Raw genomic sequence first — 13,618 nt, 5'->3', positions numbered from 1 at the left:
TGGAATACACGGATATAGCCGCGGTGGTCTCGCGGTTCTAGGCGCGCAGTCCGGAACCGTGGGACTGCTACGGTCGCAGGTTCGAATCCTGCCTCGGGCATGGATGTGTGTGATGTCCTTAGGTTAGTTAGGTTTAAGTAGTTCTAAGTTCTAGGGGACTGATGACCACGGATGTTAAGTCCCATAGTGCTCAGAGCCATTTTTTACACGGATATAGTTCCACTGCAATCCCTTTCCCTCTACGCCTCAAGACATGAGGGCAATTTCTGCATTCATAAAGCGACTCGGAAACAGCAGAGATGGCGTAATTAATGGCATCTAATATATTATGTGACCATCACGTTTCATGGATTCATTGAGATTCTTTTTAGCTTTCAAGGTAGATGTTGACAGCGAGTAGAGCAGTCTCCATATAGCGAACAGTCATTGAAGGTGCTGGCCTTCCTGAAACAGATCTTCAGAGTGAATTTCAGCCATCATAAACACGCCTTGGATAGAACCCTTACAAAATAACATGCCCCACAGAAAGGAATACTCGTTCTCAGCGCTGTGCGAGACTATCCTTCCTTCCGAAGGTTTGCTATGGTCTCTTCAGCAGTGTGGTTAGCCCATTAGAAACGGCCAGTTCAGTTGTTTGTGTGCTGAATTCCTTATTCGGCTCTGTACTTCGGGAGTACTGAGTTATTTGTCGTACTGGCATAAACTATTAATACAATCGTTTGCTGTATTTGTGGCTGCGGCTTAGAAGTTCTGCATATGCTTAGTCTACAGCTTTTCATCTCCACTCAGTGCTGTGTCCTCTGGGAGCATACCCTCCACCACAACTATTGTCCCCTCCCATAGCACCCCATGTCTGCAGTTAAGAGCCAGGTTACTTCATGCACAGTCTTTGCGTAGTTTGAATAAAAGGTTCTCGGTTTTCGAATAAAATCCTCGAGCTTTCGATGACCGCCTCCGCCACCGTCGTCAGTTCACTGACTGCCGGGGCTGCTTTTTTTTTTTTTTTTTTATTTTTTTTATTTTTTTTTTATTTTTTATTTTTTATTTTTTTTTATTTTTTTTTTTTTATACTATTCATTTCCGCTCCTGAAGGGAGGCGGATGGGCCGCTGGAGAGCTTGTTGCTCTATTGGGGCCAGAGATGAGGGTATTACATTTTTTCTTTTCTGTATTTATTTTGTACTTAATGCTAACTTACATACTAGTTACTGTTTTCCTAAAATAGAGTTTGACAATTTACAATTGTTTTGTTATCTTACAGACTAATTACAATTTTTACAATTTTTAAGCTGTAGAAGTCAAATAGAATTAGAGATTTAGAGATGGAGCTAGTGGTAGAGATGAAAATAGAAATATAAAAACAAAAGTACAAGGGTACAAAAGTCAGGGCGACAGTGGAGTTAGGTTTATGTGCCGTTTTGTTGCTATCGATTCGGTAAGGTTTATGGTGGCGGGCGGTCGGGGTTCAACGCCTGGAGGTGTGGGGGGGTAGGAGTGTCGTTGTTCTGTATGTGTAATTGTCTTGCGTGTTCGTGTTGGTGTATAGTGTCAGGGAAGGTGTGGAGGGTGTTATTTATGATTGTTCTTGGTGGGTAGGTGTATTTGTGTTTGGGTTTGTTTCTGTGTCTGGGTCTGTGGGTGTATATTGTGTGTAGGTCAGGTCGGGAGGTGAGGGTGGTTTTCCCATAGCGGGCTCTAAGGATGGCTAATCTTGTTTGGACAGGGGTGATTTTTGCTTCCTCAAAGACCTCTTGTCTGGGTGTGGAGGGTGGGAGTCGTAGGATGCTGCGAAGTATTCGCCTTTCGGTGCGAAAGATTCTTTCTGCTTGGGTCTTGGAGATGCAGGCGAGAGGCGCTGCCGCGTATTCAAATAGTGGACGGACGAAGGTTTTATAGGTATTTACAGCTGTCTTATCATTGCAGCCTGTAAATTTGCCTTGTACCCGTCGTATGAGGTGTTGTCGTTGACGGGCTTTATCCAGGGTCTCCTTGATGTGGTTGCTTAGGTTGAGATACTTGTCAAGGTGGACGCCTAGGTATTTGGCGTTGGAAGAGGGGAGGAGCTGGGTGCCCCACAGCGTGAGGGAGATGTGGTCGGGATTTTGGTTTGTTTTTTTGTGTATGTTGCGGTGTTTGAATAGGATAAGTTGGGTTTTGGTGGGGTTGGGTTTGATGCGCCATTGTCGCATCCAGTCTTCTAGTTTTGTCAGGTATGTCGCTGTCTGGTTGTTGATGGTGTTTATCGAGGGTCCCGAATTCCAGTATGCTGTGTCGTCTGCGTATAGTTGGAGTTGTTCGGTGGTTCTTGTCGGGGTGGGGATGTCAATGGTGTACAGGGAGTAGAGCAGGGGGGAGATAATCCCACCCTGGGCTACTCCTGCTTCGGGACGGAAAGGGGATGAGGTGGTTTGGTTGATGTGGATTTGGCAGCGTCTGTCGTTTAATAGGGTTTTGATTAGTCGTACTGTCTGCGGTGGGAAGCCTGTCTTAAGCAGCTTGTATAAAAGTCCGTCATGCCAGATTTTGTCGAATGCTCGCTCGATGTCCAGAAAGATAGCGAGCGTGCACTGTCCAAGGTTCTGGTGTCTTGTTATGTCTGATGTGAGTCGGAGAAGGGGATCATTGGTGGAGTGGAGTTTTCGGAAGCCGGACTGGAGGTGAGGGATGAGTTGGAGCTTGTCAGTAAAGTGTGTGAGTCTGTCTGTAATTATTCTTTCGAAGGTCTTGCGGAGGACGTCAAGGAGGGATATGGGGCGATAGGATTTGGGGTCTGATTTGGGTTTGCCTGGTTTGGGGATCATGACGACTTTAGCGGATTTCCACGCTGTGGGGATGGTGTTGTGGGAGAGGCAGAAGTTGAAAAGGAGGGACAGGAGGGGGATGATAGTGTTGAGGGGACAGTTGCGGAGGTGAAGACGCTGAATCCCGTTCTCACCAGGGGCTGAGTTTCTGCCTGAGAAGATGGCCTTTTTAATTTCTCTGTCGGTGATTACATTCTGCAGTTTAATTTCTTCTTCTGTGGGGGCGGTGGGGGAGACGAGTAGCAGGGGGAGTTCTGTGGTGACTGTGTGGTGGAATGGTTCGATAAATAGGGGGTCCTGTGGGAATTTGTGGGTGTCTTCTAGGATGGTTTTGAAGGCTTCTGCTACTTGGGTGGGGTCGGTGGTGGGGGAGTCGTCTACGTTTAGTTTGAATGTCCTGTCAGTGTTTTGTCCCGTGAGTGTCTTGAACTTGTTCCAAAATTTGCGTCCTTGTCTGTAGTCAAGTTTGGAGCAGGTTTCGTCCCATTGTTTTTGTCTGTGCTCAGAGGTGAGTCGCTTAATTTCGTTGTTTAGTCTGTTCCAGATTGTTTTAAGGTCGGGGTTTCTGTCTTTGTTGATTTCGCGGTAGAGTTTTCTTTTTTCTCGGATCAGTCTGAGTATTTCGGGGGGAAGGTGCGGTTTGAAGGAGGCGATGGTTTTGGTGGGGATGGCTGCGTCGATGGCTGTCTTGATGGTGTCAATTATTCTACCGTTTCTCGCTTATATAGGCGTGATGACATCAGCAGCAGCCAATCAGATAGACCTACTGTGGCGCGTGCGTGTAAGTCGACCCGGGCAGGTAGCGGAGCTATTGCCCGTGGCAGCACCGGTGACGTCACGTGGCGCCAGGGGCAGGCGCCACGTTTGAAACTGCCGCTCCCACGTCGCGCATCTGTCTCTGCCTTCTTTCGATGTCCAACGACCGCCCCCGTGCCCTGCTGAGTGTGTACCCCTGGTCTCTGTTGAAATGGTTGTTGTTTAAACGAATCTCGGCCCCGTTCTTTACAACGGAGTCCCAGTATGTAGATGCATGAACCAACACTTTTGTATTTTCGAACTGTATTTTATGTCCGTTTTCTAGGCAATGCTCTGCTATGGCCGACTTGTCAAGCTCCGTTTGTTTTCTATGGCGCTTGTGCTCAGTAGAACGTAGCGGGTGACCCAAGGCTTACTATAATAAGCACATTCAAATGAATCCTACGTTGCAATATTTATGCAGAGATAAGGAGATTTTCAATGGGTAGAGTTCTTCGGATTGAAACTACAACAAACAAGGCGATTGCTCGTGAAAACCAGAATTATCCAGTTTCAATTTTCAACGGGATATAAATTTTCATTTACTACGACGTAGCCATGAGGCATTGATTTTCATAGTAACCTTGAATCACTTACTTATCCGAAACAGAGGATAGATATTTCCTATTCGGGCAACAAAACTCTGGTTTGGGAGTAAATTTCCCGACTCATTTACAGGCAGTGAAAGACGGAAACATACCCACTCGGTCTGTGGAACTGGAATAAAGACTATTTTGCGCTACTGATCAGTGTCGATGCTAGGTACATCAACATAACATCAACGTTCTCTTTGAGGTGACCTAACACTGAAACTACTAACGAGTGCACAATATAGCATTTTTTAAGAGTTGAACAGCTCGACTGGGAATGTTTCTGTCCTTAATGAACTTTATTAGTGCTGTAGTGTACGTCAGGAACAAATCGGTTTACAGTGATTTCTTACCTTTTCATTTTGTCACATCCTTTCCTTTCTTTTTAAGCGTTAGTGTATATTGATGTTGGACGGTTATGTTCGAAGCTGTCAGAGTCGCAATGTTCTCCCCAGGACGTAGCAGATTATCTTTACCCATCGGAGAATGGACTTGCAGATTTAAATTATGGAACCTCATCAGCTGTGGAATATTTCAGAACAAATGAAAATTTGTGCCACACCGTGACTCGAACGCAGATTTCCCGATTGTCGCAACCCGTCGCCTTAACCACTTCGGCTGTCTGCTCACGCTTCCAGCACCGAGCCGGCCGGGGTGACCGAGCGGTTCTAGGCGCTTCAGTCTGGAACCGCGCGACCGCTACGGTCGCAGGTTCGAATCCTGCCTCGGGCATGGATGTGTGTGATGTCCTTAGGTTAGTTAGGTTTAAGTATTTCTAAGTTCTAGGGGACTGATGTCCTCAGAAGTTAAGTTCCATAGTGCTCAGAGCCATTTGAACCATTTTCCAGCACCGACTTAAGGGGCTCCGGAACGCCCTATACTTGCAATGTTAAAATAACGCTTATAAATTACATCTTTCCTCACAAAGTATTTGAGGTAGGAAGTTGAACTTTTTACAGATTATTTATTGGAATATGGGCTACAACTTAACACAGGGATTTTACAAAATTTTAGTTCAGTTATTAAAGATGATTTTTTTTTTCAATTGTAATGAAAATTCACAACATTTTTTTGCAATTTTTTATTTATATATTCAAAAATATACAGTTTTTTGGAAAAAGGCTGTGTTAAATTATGCAGAAGGTACTGTGTAACATTTACTGAAAGTTTGAAACAAATATGTTCGGAAGATCCTTAGAAAACATGTAATTAGTATGAGAAAATAAAAGTTTTGGGAATCGAGCGACAAAGATTGGATTAACTTTTTAGTGCATTCCAGGTCCATAGGATGGATTATCTTCATCCTCTGCAAACTCCTCCTCCAGCTTCCTCTTGTTCCTCCTCCTGTTTACTCTTGCTTATATTTCTAGACTCTTTACAGCCCTGTCTGCAGCCCGAAGGCGTTCCTTGTCTAAAGCAAGCATCGCTCGTACCATGTTAGAACCTATCTTCATTCCCATATTTCTAAATACCTTGCACCTTACAATGTTGCCATCATTGAAAGTCGCAACAGCATCATACACACCAAAGTGAAGTGTTTCTATTCCAACAAATACAGTCTTGGGGATTCTCGACCATATAACACTATTTACACTTTCATTGGGGTTTTGAGTTTTTCCGTGAATACACTTTTTCAACAGTTCAGGTACTGCTAAGTCTCTGAAAATAGGTTTTATCACCTCCATTATTGCATGAGGCAGACTATGCTTATGAGTGTACACTTCACCAGTTAGCAATCCTTTGTTATATTTACACCAACTGTCTTCTTCTTTGGGACACAAGCTATGTTGGGGATTTTCATCGTCTTTATTGTTTACAGTAATAACACATACCTTTGGCTTTCCAACATTTCTCGTTTTCTTAAAAGCCTTCAGAAAATTTCTAATAACTTTACTTTTACTCATTATTATACTTCAACAAAACAGAGACTCAAGAAACAGAATTAATTACGAATATTTTCGAGATAACGACAGAGTAAATAAACATGAAACAATCGACACCAGCGATATATATTGAACCATCACAGGTTAGCCACAACACATACTTTATCTCACATCACTAAAATGTACCTGATGAACACGGACGTTAATAATAACACCATTTGACAGCAGTTTAACAACGCCACAGTGGGTCACGCCCATGTAGAACACATTTCAAAAAAAATTTAAAAATAGTTGTAGTCTTCGGAATTGAATAAATTATATATCTATTAAAAGGTAATATTCTGCAGATTCAGAAAACGCAAAAAAGTAAAAATTGAACTTTTCATGATTTTGAGCCTTTCCGGAGCCCCTTAAACCTTCGTTTGTCCTGGTGTCTACTCTCCCTTGTGCTCGCACTGCCCTGAGAGGACAAACGCCGGGGGAGACCTCTCAATATCGTGTTGGACCTCCTTTTGCGTGGCGTAGTGAAGTAGCTCGACGTGTCACGGGCTCAACAAGCCGTTGGAAGTCCGTCCCCTGCAGAAATACGAAGTCATGCTGCCTCTGTAGACATCCATAATTGCGAAAGTGATGTCGTTGCAGGATTTTGTGCATGAACTGGTCTCTCGATTATGTCCCATAAATGTTCGATGGGATTCGTGTCGGGTGTTCTGGTTGGCCAAATCATTCGTTCGAACTGTTCGGAATGTTCAAGCAAATGGCGAACAACTGTGGCGCGGTTGCATGGCGCATTGTCATCCATAATAATTACACCGTTGTTTGGGAACATGAAGTCCGAGAATGGCTGCAAATAGCTTTCAAGTGGTCGAACGCAACTATTCCCAGCCAATGATCAGTTGTACCAGAGATCCAGTCCATCCCATATGGCCACGGTCCACACCATCATGGAGCTTGCACAGTGCCTTGTTGACGACCTGGATCCGTGGCTTCGTGGGGTCTCGGCCGCACTCGAGCCCTTCTCTCAGCTGATATCAGGACTCAGCTGACTACGCCACTGTTTCCTAGTCGTCTAGGGTACAGCCGACGTGGTCCACGAGCCCAGGAGAGGCGCTGTTAGCAAAGGCACTCGCGTCGGTCGTCTGCTGCCATAGCCCATTAAAGCAAAATTTCGCCGCACTGTCCTAGAGGATAGGTTCATCGTACGTTCCACATTGACTTCGCGGTTGTTTCACGCAGTGTTGTTTGTCTGCTAGCAGTAACAACTGTACGCAAACGCCGCTGCTCTCGGTCGTTAAGTGAAGACCATCGGCCACTGCGTTGTCCATGGTGAGAGATAATGACTGAGATTTTGTATTCTCGACAGACTCTTGACGTTGTGGATCCGCGTTCAAAGTCTGTTAGCCCCTTCGTGCGGCCATAATCTCATCGGAAACCTTCTCATGTGAGTCACCTAAGCTTAAACGACAAGCTCTGCCAATGCACTACCCTTTTATAACCTGCGTAAGCGGAACTACCGCCATCTGTATACAGGGTGTAAATTTGAAGTTGACAAACCAGAATAACTCGGAAAACAAGCTTGACGCGAAAAAATGTGTAGAATACAAAGTTGATTATTTTCGACGGGGACATCAGCTGGTGCTAAAATTAGCCCACCACCCCAGCCCCCTGGGGTTGAGGCGGGAGGGAACTTTAAAATTTCAAGTGGGAACGCCCATTTTTTTATTGCAGAATCAGATTCTACATAAAAACTACGTACATTTTCTCTTACACATTTGTTTTGTTACTTGGTAGTTGGCGCTGTAATTCAAGAAAATCCATGTTCTCATTTTTGCGTGAAAAATGGTTACGGATAAATAAAAAATACTTATTTACGTCGTAAATTTTGATTCGCTAAAACTAAAACTCTCGAAGTTTCCCCATAGGATGGCGTTTGAGAGAGTGGGATTAGAGTTTTACAAATGTTGAGCCAAAAATTAATTATTTCCGCAGATTCGGATAAGTTTTGTTTGTAAAACTCTAATTCCTCTCTCTCAAACACCGCCCTATGGGGAGAGAGGGAGAGTTTTAGTTTTAGCGAATCAACATTTACGAAGTAAAAAAGTATTTTTTATTTGTCCGTGACCATTTTCCAAGCAAAAATTAGAACATGGATTTTCTTGAATTACAGTGCCAACTAACACGAATCAAAAGAAATGTTTAAGACAAAATGTACATAGTTTATGTAGAATCTGGTTCTGCAATAAAAAATGAGGGTTCCCATTTCAAATTTTAAAGTTGCCTCCCGCCCCAACGCCAGGGGGCTGGGGTGGTGGACTACTTTTAGCAGCAGCAGCAGATGTCCCCCAAGATTATCAACTTAAAATTTACATCCTGTATATGCATATCGCCATCACATGACTTTAGTAATCTGAGTAGGTTACATTACACTTGTTCGCCCACTGCTTGAATACTGCTCAGCAGTGTGGGATCCGTACCAGATAGGGTTGATAGAAGAGACAGAGAAGATCCAACGGAGAGCGGCGCGCTTCTTTACAGGATCATTTAGTAATCGCAAAAGCGTTACGGAGATGGTAGATAAACTCCAGTGGAAGACTTTGCAGGAGAGACGCTCAGTAGCTCGGTACGGGCTTTTGTTGAAGTTCAGAGAACATACCTTCACCGAGGAGTCAAGCAGTATATTGCTCCCTCCTACGTATATCTCGCGAAGAGACCATGAGGATAAAATCAGGGAGATTAGAGCCCACACAGAGGCATACCGACAATCTTTCTTACCACGAACAATACGAGGCTGGAATAGAAGGGAGAACCGATAGAGGTACTCAAAGTACCCTCCGCCACACACCGTCAGGTGGCTTGCGGAGTATGGATGTAGATAGTGCGAGCACAATGGAGAGCAGATAATAGGACAAATAGGGATTTTGTTCTCTCCTGGAAGCATGCTCGGACAGCCAAAGTGATTAAGGCGACCACTCACGACAAGCGGGCTATCTGGGTTCGAGCTCCAGTCTGACAGAAATTTTCATTTGTTCTGAAATATTGTACAGCTGATGAGGAACCATGATCACAATTTGCGCGTTCATTCTTAACGGAATGTGGCTGTTGATAGTCAGTGCAATGTCTCAACGCTGTATTGCAGTTTACCGATGTAGCTATAGAAACCAGTAGAATTGCTACACTCATACATAGCTCTGAATACGAGAAACCTACCTGTTACTGCCTTAGCACTGACTAAGCTCACACAATAATTCTTACTTTCCAGTTACCGACAAACGGCACAGCAACGCTCTCGAGTATTCAGAGACAATCCGAGGCCGCTGAAGGAGGAAGCCGCCTACTGGATAGAGTACGTGCTGAGGCACAAAGGGGCCCCCCACCTGCGCTCGGCGGCCCTGGACCTCACCTGGTACCAGTACCTGCTGCTCGACGTCATCGCCTTCATTGTGCTCGTTGTTGTCGGTGTGTTGGTAGCACTGCTTCTGGTACTGAGGTATCTCCTGAGGTTATTTCGGAAGCCAGTCCCAAAAAAGACGAAGGCAAAAAGTTCTAAAAAAAGGGACTAATTTCTCACATATTTCCCATCAAAAGCTCAAGTGATCTCTCAGTCCTTGAAAAGTGATATTCTCTTACATCGTTGAGTCTTCTCATTTCATTTCTAAGCGTACCTTGTCTTCTCCTCGTCTCATTCGCTAATTTTCATTGCCTGTTGTTCAAGAAAGTCTCTTATTTTTTCTTGGTCGACCTATTTTGCTGTTTCCAATGCCGTTCTTTCCTCTTCTTTCGGATTCCTCGGCTATTTCTCCTTTTATTTCCATATCTTCTCCCTGTCAGATGTCTCTTCCACTTTCTAAAGTTTGTCCTGATTGGTCCGCAGCTCGTGGTCGTGCGGTAGCGTTCTCACTTCCCACGCCCGGGTTCGATTCCCGGCGGGATCAGGGATCTTCTCTACCTCGTGATGACTTGGTGTTGTGTGATTTCCTTAGGTTAGTTAGGTTTAAGTAGTTCTAAGTTCAAGGGGAATGATGACCATGGATGTTAAGTCCCATAGTGCTCAGAGCCATTTGAACCTTTTTTTTTTTTTTTTTTTTTTTTTTTTTTTTTTTTTTGTCCTGATTACTGATAAGGACTGAATACACGCCTTTTTCCGAGCACTTCGCTATCGGCGCCTTCAGCGAAATGGTGTCCCATTAAAGTTTCTAGATTTACTAACCAGTTAAAGTGCACACTAACAGTAAACATAAGAAAATTTTTTGGTCATAAATATACCAGTGAATTACCCCACTTCATAAAGTATGACGGACGAGTTAAGTTTCCACAGCTAGCGAAGACACCAATTCGTAGTGCCCCCCCCCCCTTTCCCCCCATCATTGTAGTCTACACAACCCTTGCAACATAGCATTTCATTCCGTCTTTCTTCTATATTGTTTGCAGCTGTATTCCTGTGTGGTTCCCATTTTTCCTCTTTACCCGTTATTTACTCACATTATTTATCGTGCCTTGTTCACATTTTTGAGTCCGTTGTCATACCTCTTTCCAAAGACCAAGCATCAAAGTTCTTATATTACCTTCTCTCCCTTGTCTCCCTCTATCAAAAGTTGCGAAAGCGTTTTTTAATTATTATTATTACACATGAACACTCAACTTGTTTAGTATATTTCGTTACGGCACTATTCAGAGAAGTAGTATGCTACAAAAACTACCAGATGTACCGAGCAGTCAGAATGTTTGCTAATGTCAAAGTGGAGTGAGTATTATTGTAATTTATTGTATGTTACGAAGTGCAAATGTTTGAGACTTGAGAAATGTGAATCATTTTGTATAACACCACAGTGTGTAAACTAGTTATTACTTTTGCTCTCTTATGCATTCTGTACTCAATTTTGCAGTATGAGTCTGTGTGTGGAAATAAAGCGATCAAACACTTCGTGTGCAGTTGTATCATAATAGTGTGCGAGTCACATTCTCAGGCAATCCACAAAATATAAATACAGCATAGTTTATTCCAAGCATCCCTACGGAAAGAGAATAAATGGCGAACAATGTTCTTAAAAGTATCATAGACTTGTTTTTTGCCAATGGTCTTGACCTCAATTTTAAAAGACACAACATATTCACTTCTGCACATCTAGGGGTACTACATCAGTCTCAAGAGTAACATGTGATAAGGAAGAAGAAATACGGTAAAACTGCAAAATTCCTAGGTGCTAATATTGATGAAAATTTAAACTAGGAAAAAGTGCATTTTGGAACACTTAAAACAACTTGGTTCAGCCACAGTTGCACTTTGAATGACTGCAAATCTTGGAAAGAGAGAAATTGGTTAGTAGATACATTTTGCATGTTTTCATCAATAATATCATATGGAATAATGTTCTAGTGCAATCATCATTAAGAAAGTAAGTCTTCGTTGCTTAAAAGCATGCCATAAGAATTGGTGCACGAACACAATCATCTTGCAGACACCAGAAGGGAAAATTAAATTTATTACTCCACACTAAGCTGTCTTCACCACAAAAAGGGGTACACAACGCTGCAACTAAAATTTTTGGAAACTTAACCAGTGATACAAAACATTTGATACAGACCAAAGTAAAATTTGAAAACGAACTGAAAAAGTTTCTCCTCGACAACTCCTTCTGTTCCGTAGAAGAATTTCTGTTATCGTAATGTGTAAAAGGTGGTAGGCAGGAGTTAACTAACATCTGTATATTTTTTAAAAAAATTCAGCTTGTATCCATGTTTACAAATTAATGTGCGATATAAATATAAAATTATTCGTTCCATACCATTACGATATATCATGCAAATGATCCATAAAACATGAAATTAACTAAGTGAACTGTAATTTTGGTTGAAATTCACTAGCTGCGGGTGTTAGTGTCAACCAGAAAAAGTATAAATGCGGCTCTTTGGCGGAGATTGTTGACGACTGAGAAGTTAGCAGACAAATTTCAAGAAATATGTTTATTTTATTGTACACTCATTGTGTCCTAACATTCAGAGATGACACTCTTCTGCTCTTCAGCTGAACTATTTTAACGATTTAAATTCTGCATCGGATCGTGATTCCAACTTCGAACCTGGATTTCTGCATTTGGTTAGCACGTGCCAATTGCATAGTGTGTACTTCAAAAGTGCAGAGGGGAACAAGTCACATTGCACTGTTCGTGAAAGCAGAGAAACAAATCTCCAGTGCATAGCTTTAAACAAGTGATTAGCTATCTATTTATAGGTAGTAGTGTATTTCTGTAATAACTTCAACCTGGTGCAAAGTTTAAGAATGTGTGACCCAAAATGTACCTATATAGGTGATCAAATGTTATTTTTCCATATATTTAGAAGCTTTTAATTTGTGGGAGCTTAAAACATGTATGGAGGAAGCCATAAAAAACTTTTCACAACTGCTTATTAAGTTTACCGTTAAGTAGGTGGGCTCATAAAGAAGGTGCACTGTCAATTTGTGCAGTGCTTAAAGAATATTGATAAAAACCTGGTATCAACCTCAAACTTTTCTTGAAACACACACCACGTAATTTTTCTTCCATATTCAGCTGAAAGGGATTATAATGATGATGATGATGATGATGATGATGATGATGATGATGATATACGTCTGAGATAAGTTGAAATGTTTTTATATTAATTGCATAATTATCTTGACAAAAATCAATAAACGTTATATCGACTTTTTCCTTTTCACGCAGCCATTCATACTTTATGATGAAACAAGCAAAGATCTTCATTCGATTTACACAATATCATAAAAGTAGTCATCTTGCGATACAAAAGATACGCTCTGAAAAGAGCTCTTGGTTGTGCTGAGTCTCAGCAGTGTAAAATTAGTACTGTCCTCTACTAAGGGCTCTCACAAACTTCATGGCATCAGTTGAGTGAACGTCTTAGCCTGAAGGACAGGGTTGTGTTTTTGTGCAAGTTGGGTAAGTCTTGTTACTCAAATATCAAAGTTCCTAGAGAGCATAGCTTTTGGAACTGAAAATAAACATATTTTTGTCTATAGGAAATTATTCTATTTTACAAAGTAAATTTATACAATTTTAAAGCCTGGAAGTTATTACTGTAGTTTCGAAACCATGTAATTCAAACATTGCGATGGAGCACATTTACACACTGTTTTACATTGCCATCGTTTCTCATATCCCAGTTAAGGTGACTTAAGACAACAGTAGTTGGAAAACACCTAAAGCAACGAAGGCACATGAGAATAAAGGGTACAAATTGCTAAAAAAGCTATTTGAACCTAACAAATCTCAAGCTGTATGAATTAATGTTATGCGAGCAAGGAGTGATAAGGATCAGAAACTGCCAAAATCAAGAACAATTTCGTCATTAGTGTTCTGCCTAAAGGCAAGTTTACACATGGCAACTCTCCGTGCTTTTCTGTCTTCTGCCATCCTCTTCAGGTCCACGTAATTGCTGTTTCCCTTTATGTCGTCTGTCCTCTTGTGTGTCACCCTTCCTCTGAATATCCTCCCACAAACTAGTCTTTCCAAAGCATCTTTTAGCAAGCATTCTCTCAGTGAATGTCCCATTCA

The 13,618-nt window shown here is 42.2% G+C and overlaps 1 protein-coding gene across 1 annotated transcript in view; it reads left to right on the top strand.

Annotated features, from left to right (window-relative positions):
• The window catches only part of LOC126202969 (UDP-glycosyltransferase UGT5-like), a 135,083-nt gene extending 124,094 nt beyond the window's left edge, over window positions 1-10,989 (top strand). Inside the window, exon 6 of the mRNA XM_049937111.1 lies at window positions 9,328-10,989. Coding sequence (XP_049793068.1) covers window positions 9,328-9,628 — 301 coding nt within the window. The 3' untranslated portion in view covers window positions 9,629-10,989. The remainder of the gene's footprint in view (window positions 1-9,327) is intronic.
• The last annotated feature ends 2,629 nt before the right edge of the window (window positions 10,990-13,618 follow it).

This window comes from Schistocerca nitens, chromosome 9 (assembly GCF_023898315.1).
Source record: "Schistocerca nitens isolate TAMUIC-IGC-003100 chromosome 9, iqSchNite1.1, whole genome shotgun sequence".
NCBI lineage: Eukaryota > Metazoa > Arthropoda > Insecta > Orthoptera > Acrididae > Schistocerca > Schistocerca nitens.
The sequence above is the reverse complement of the archived record's forward strand: the minus strand, read 5'-3'. Positions and strand labels throughout refer to the sequence as shown.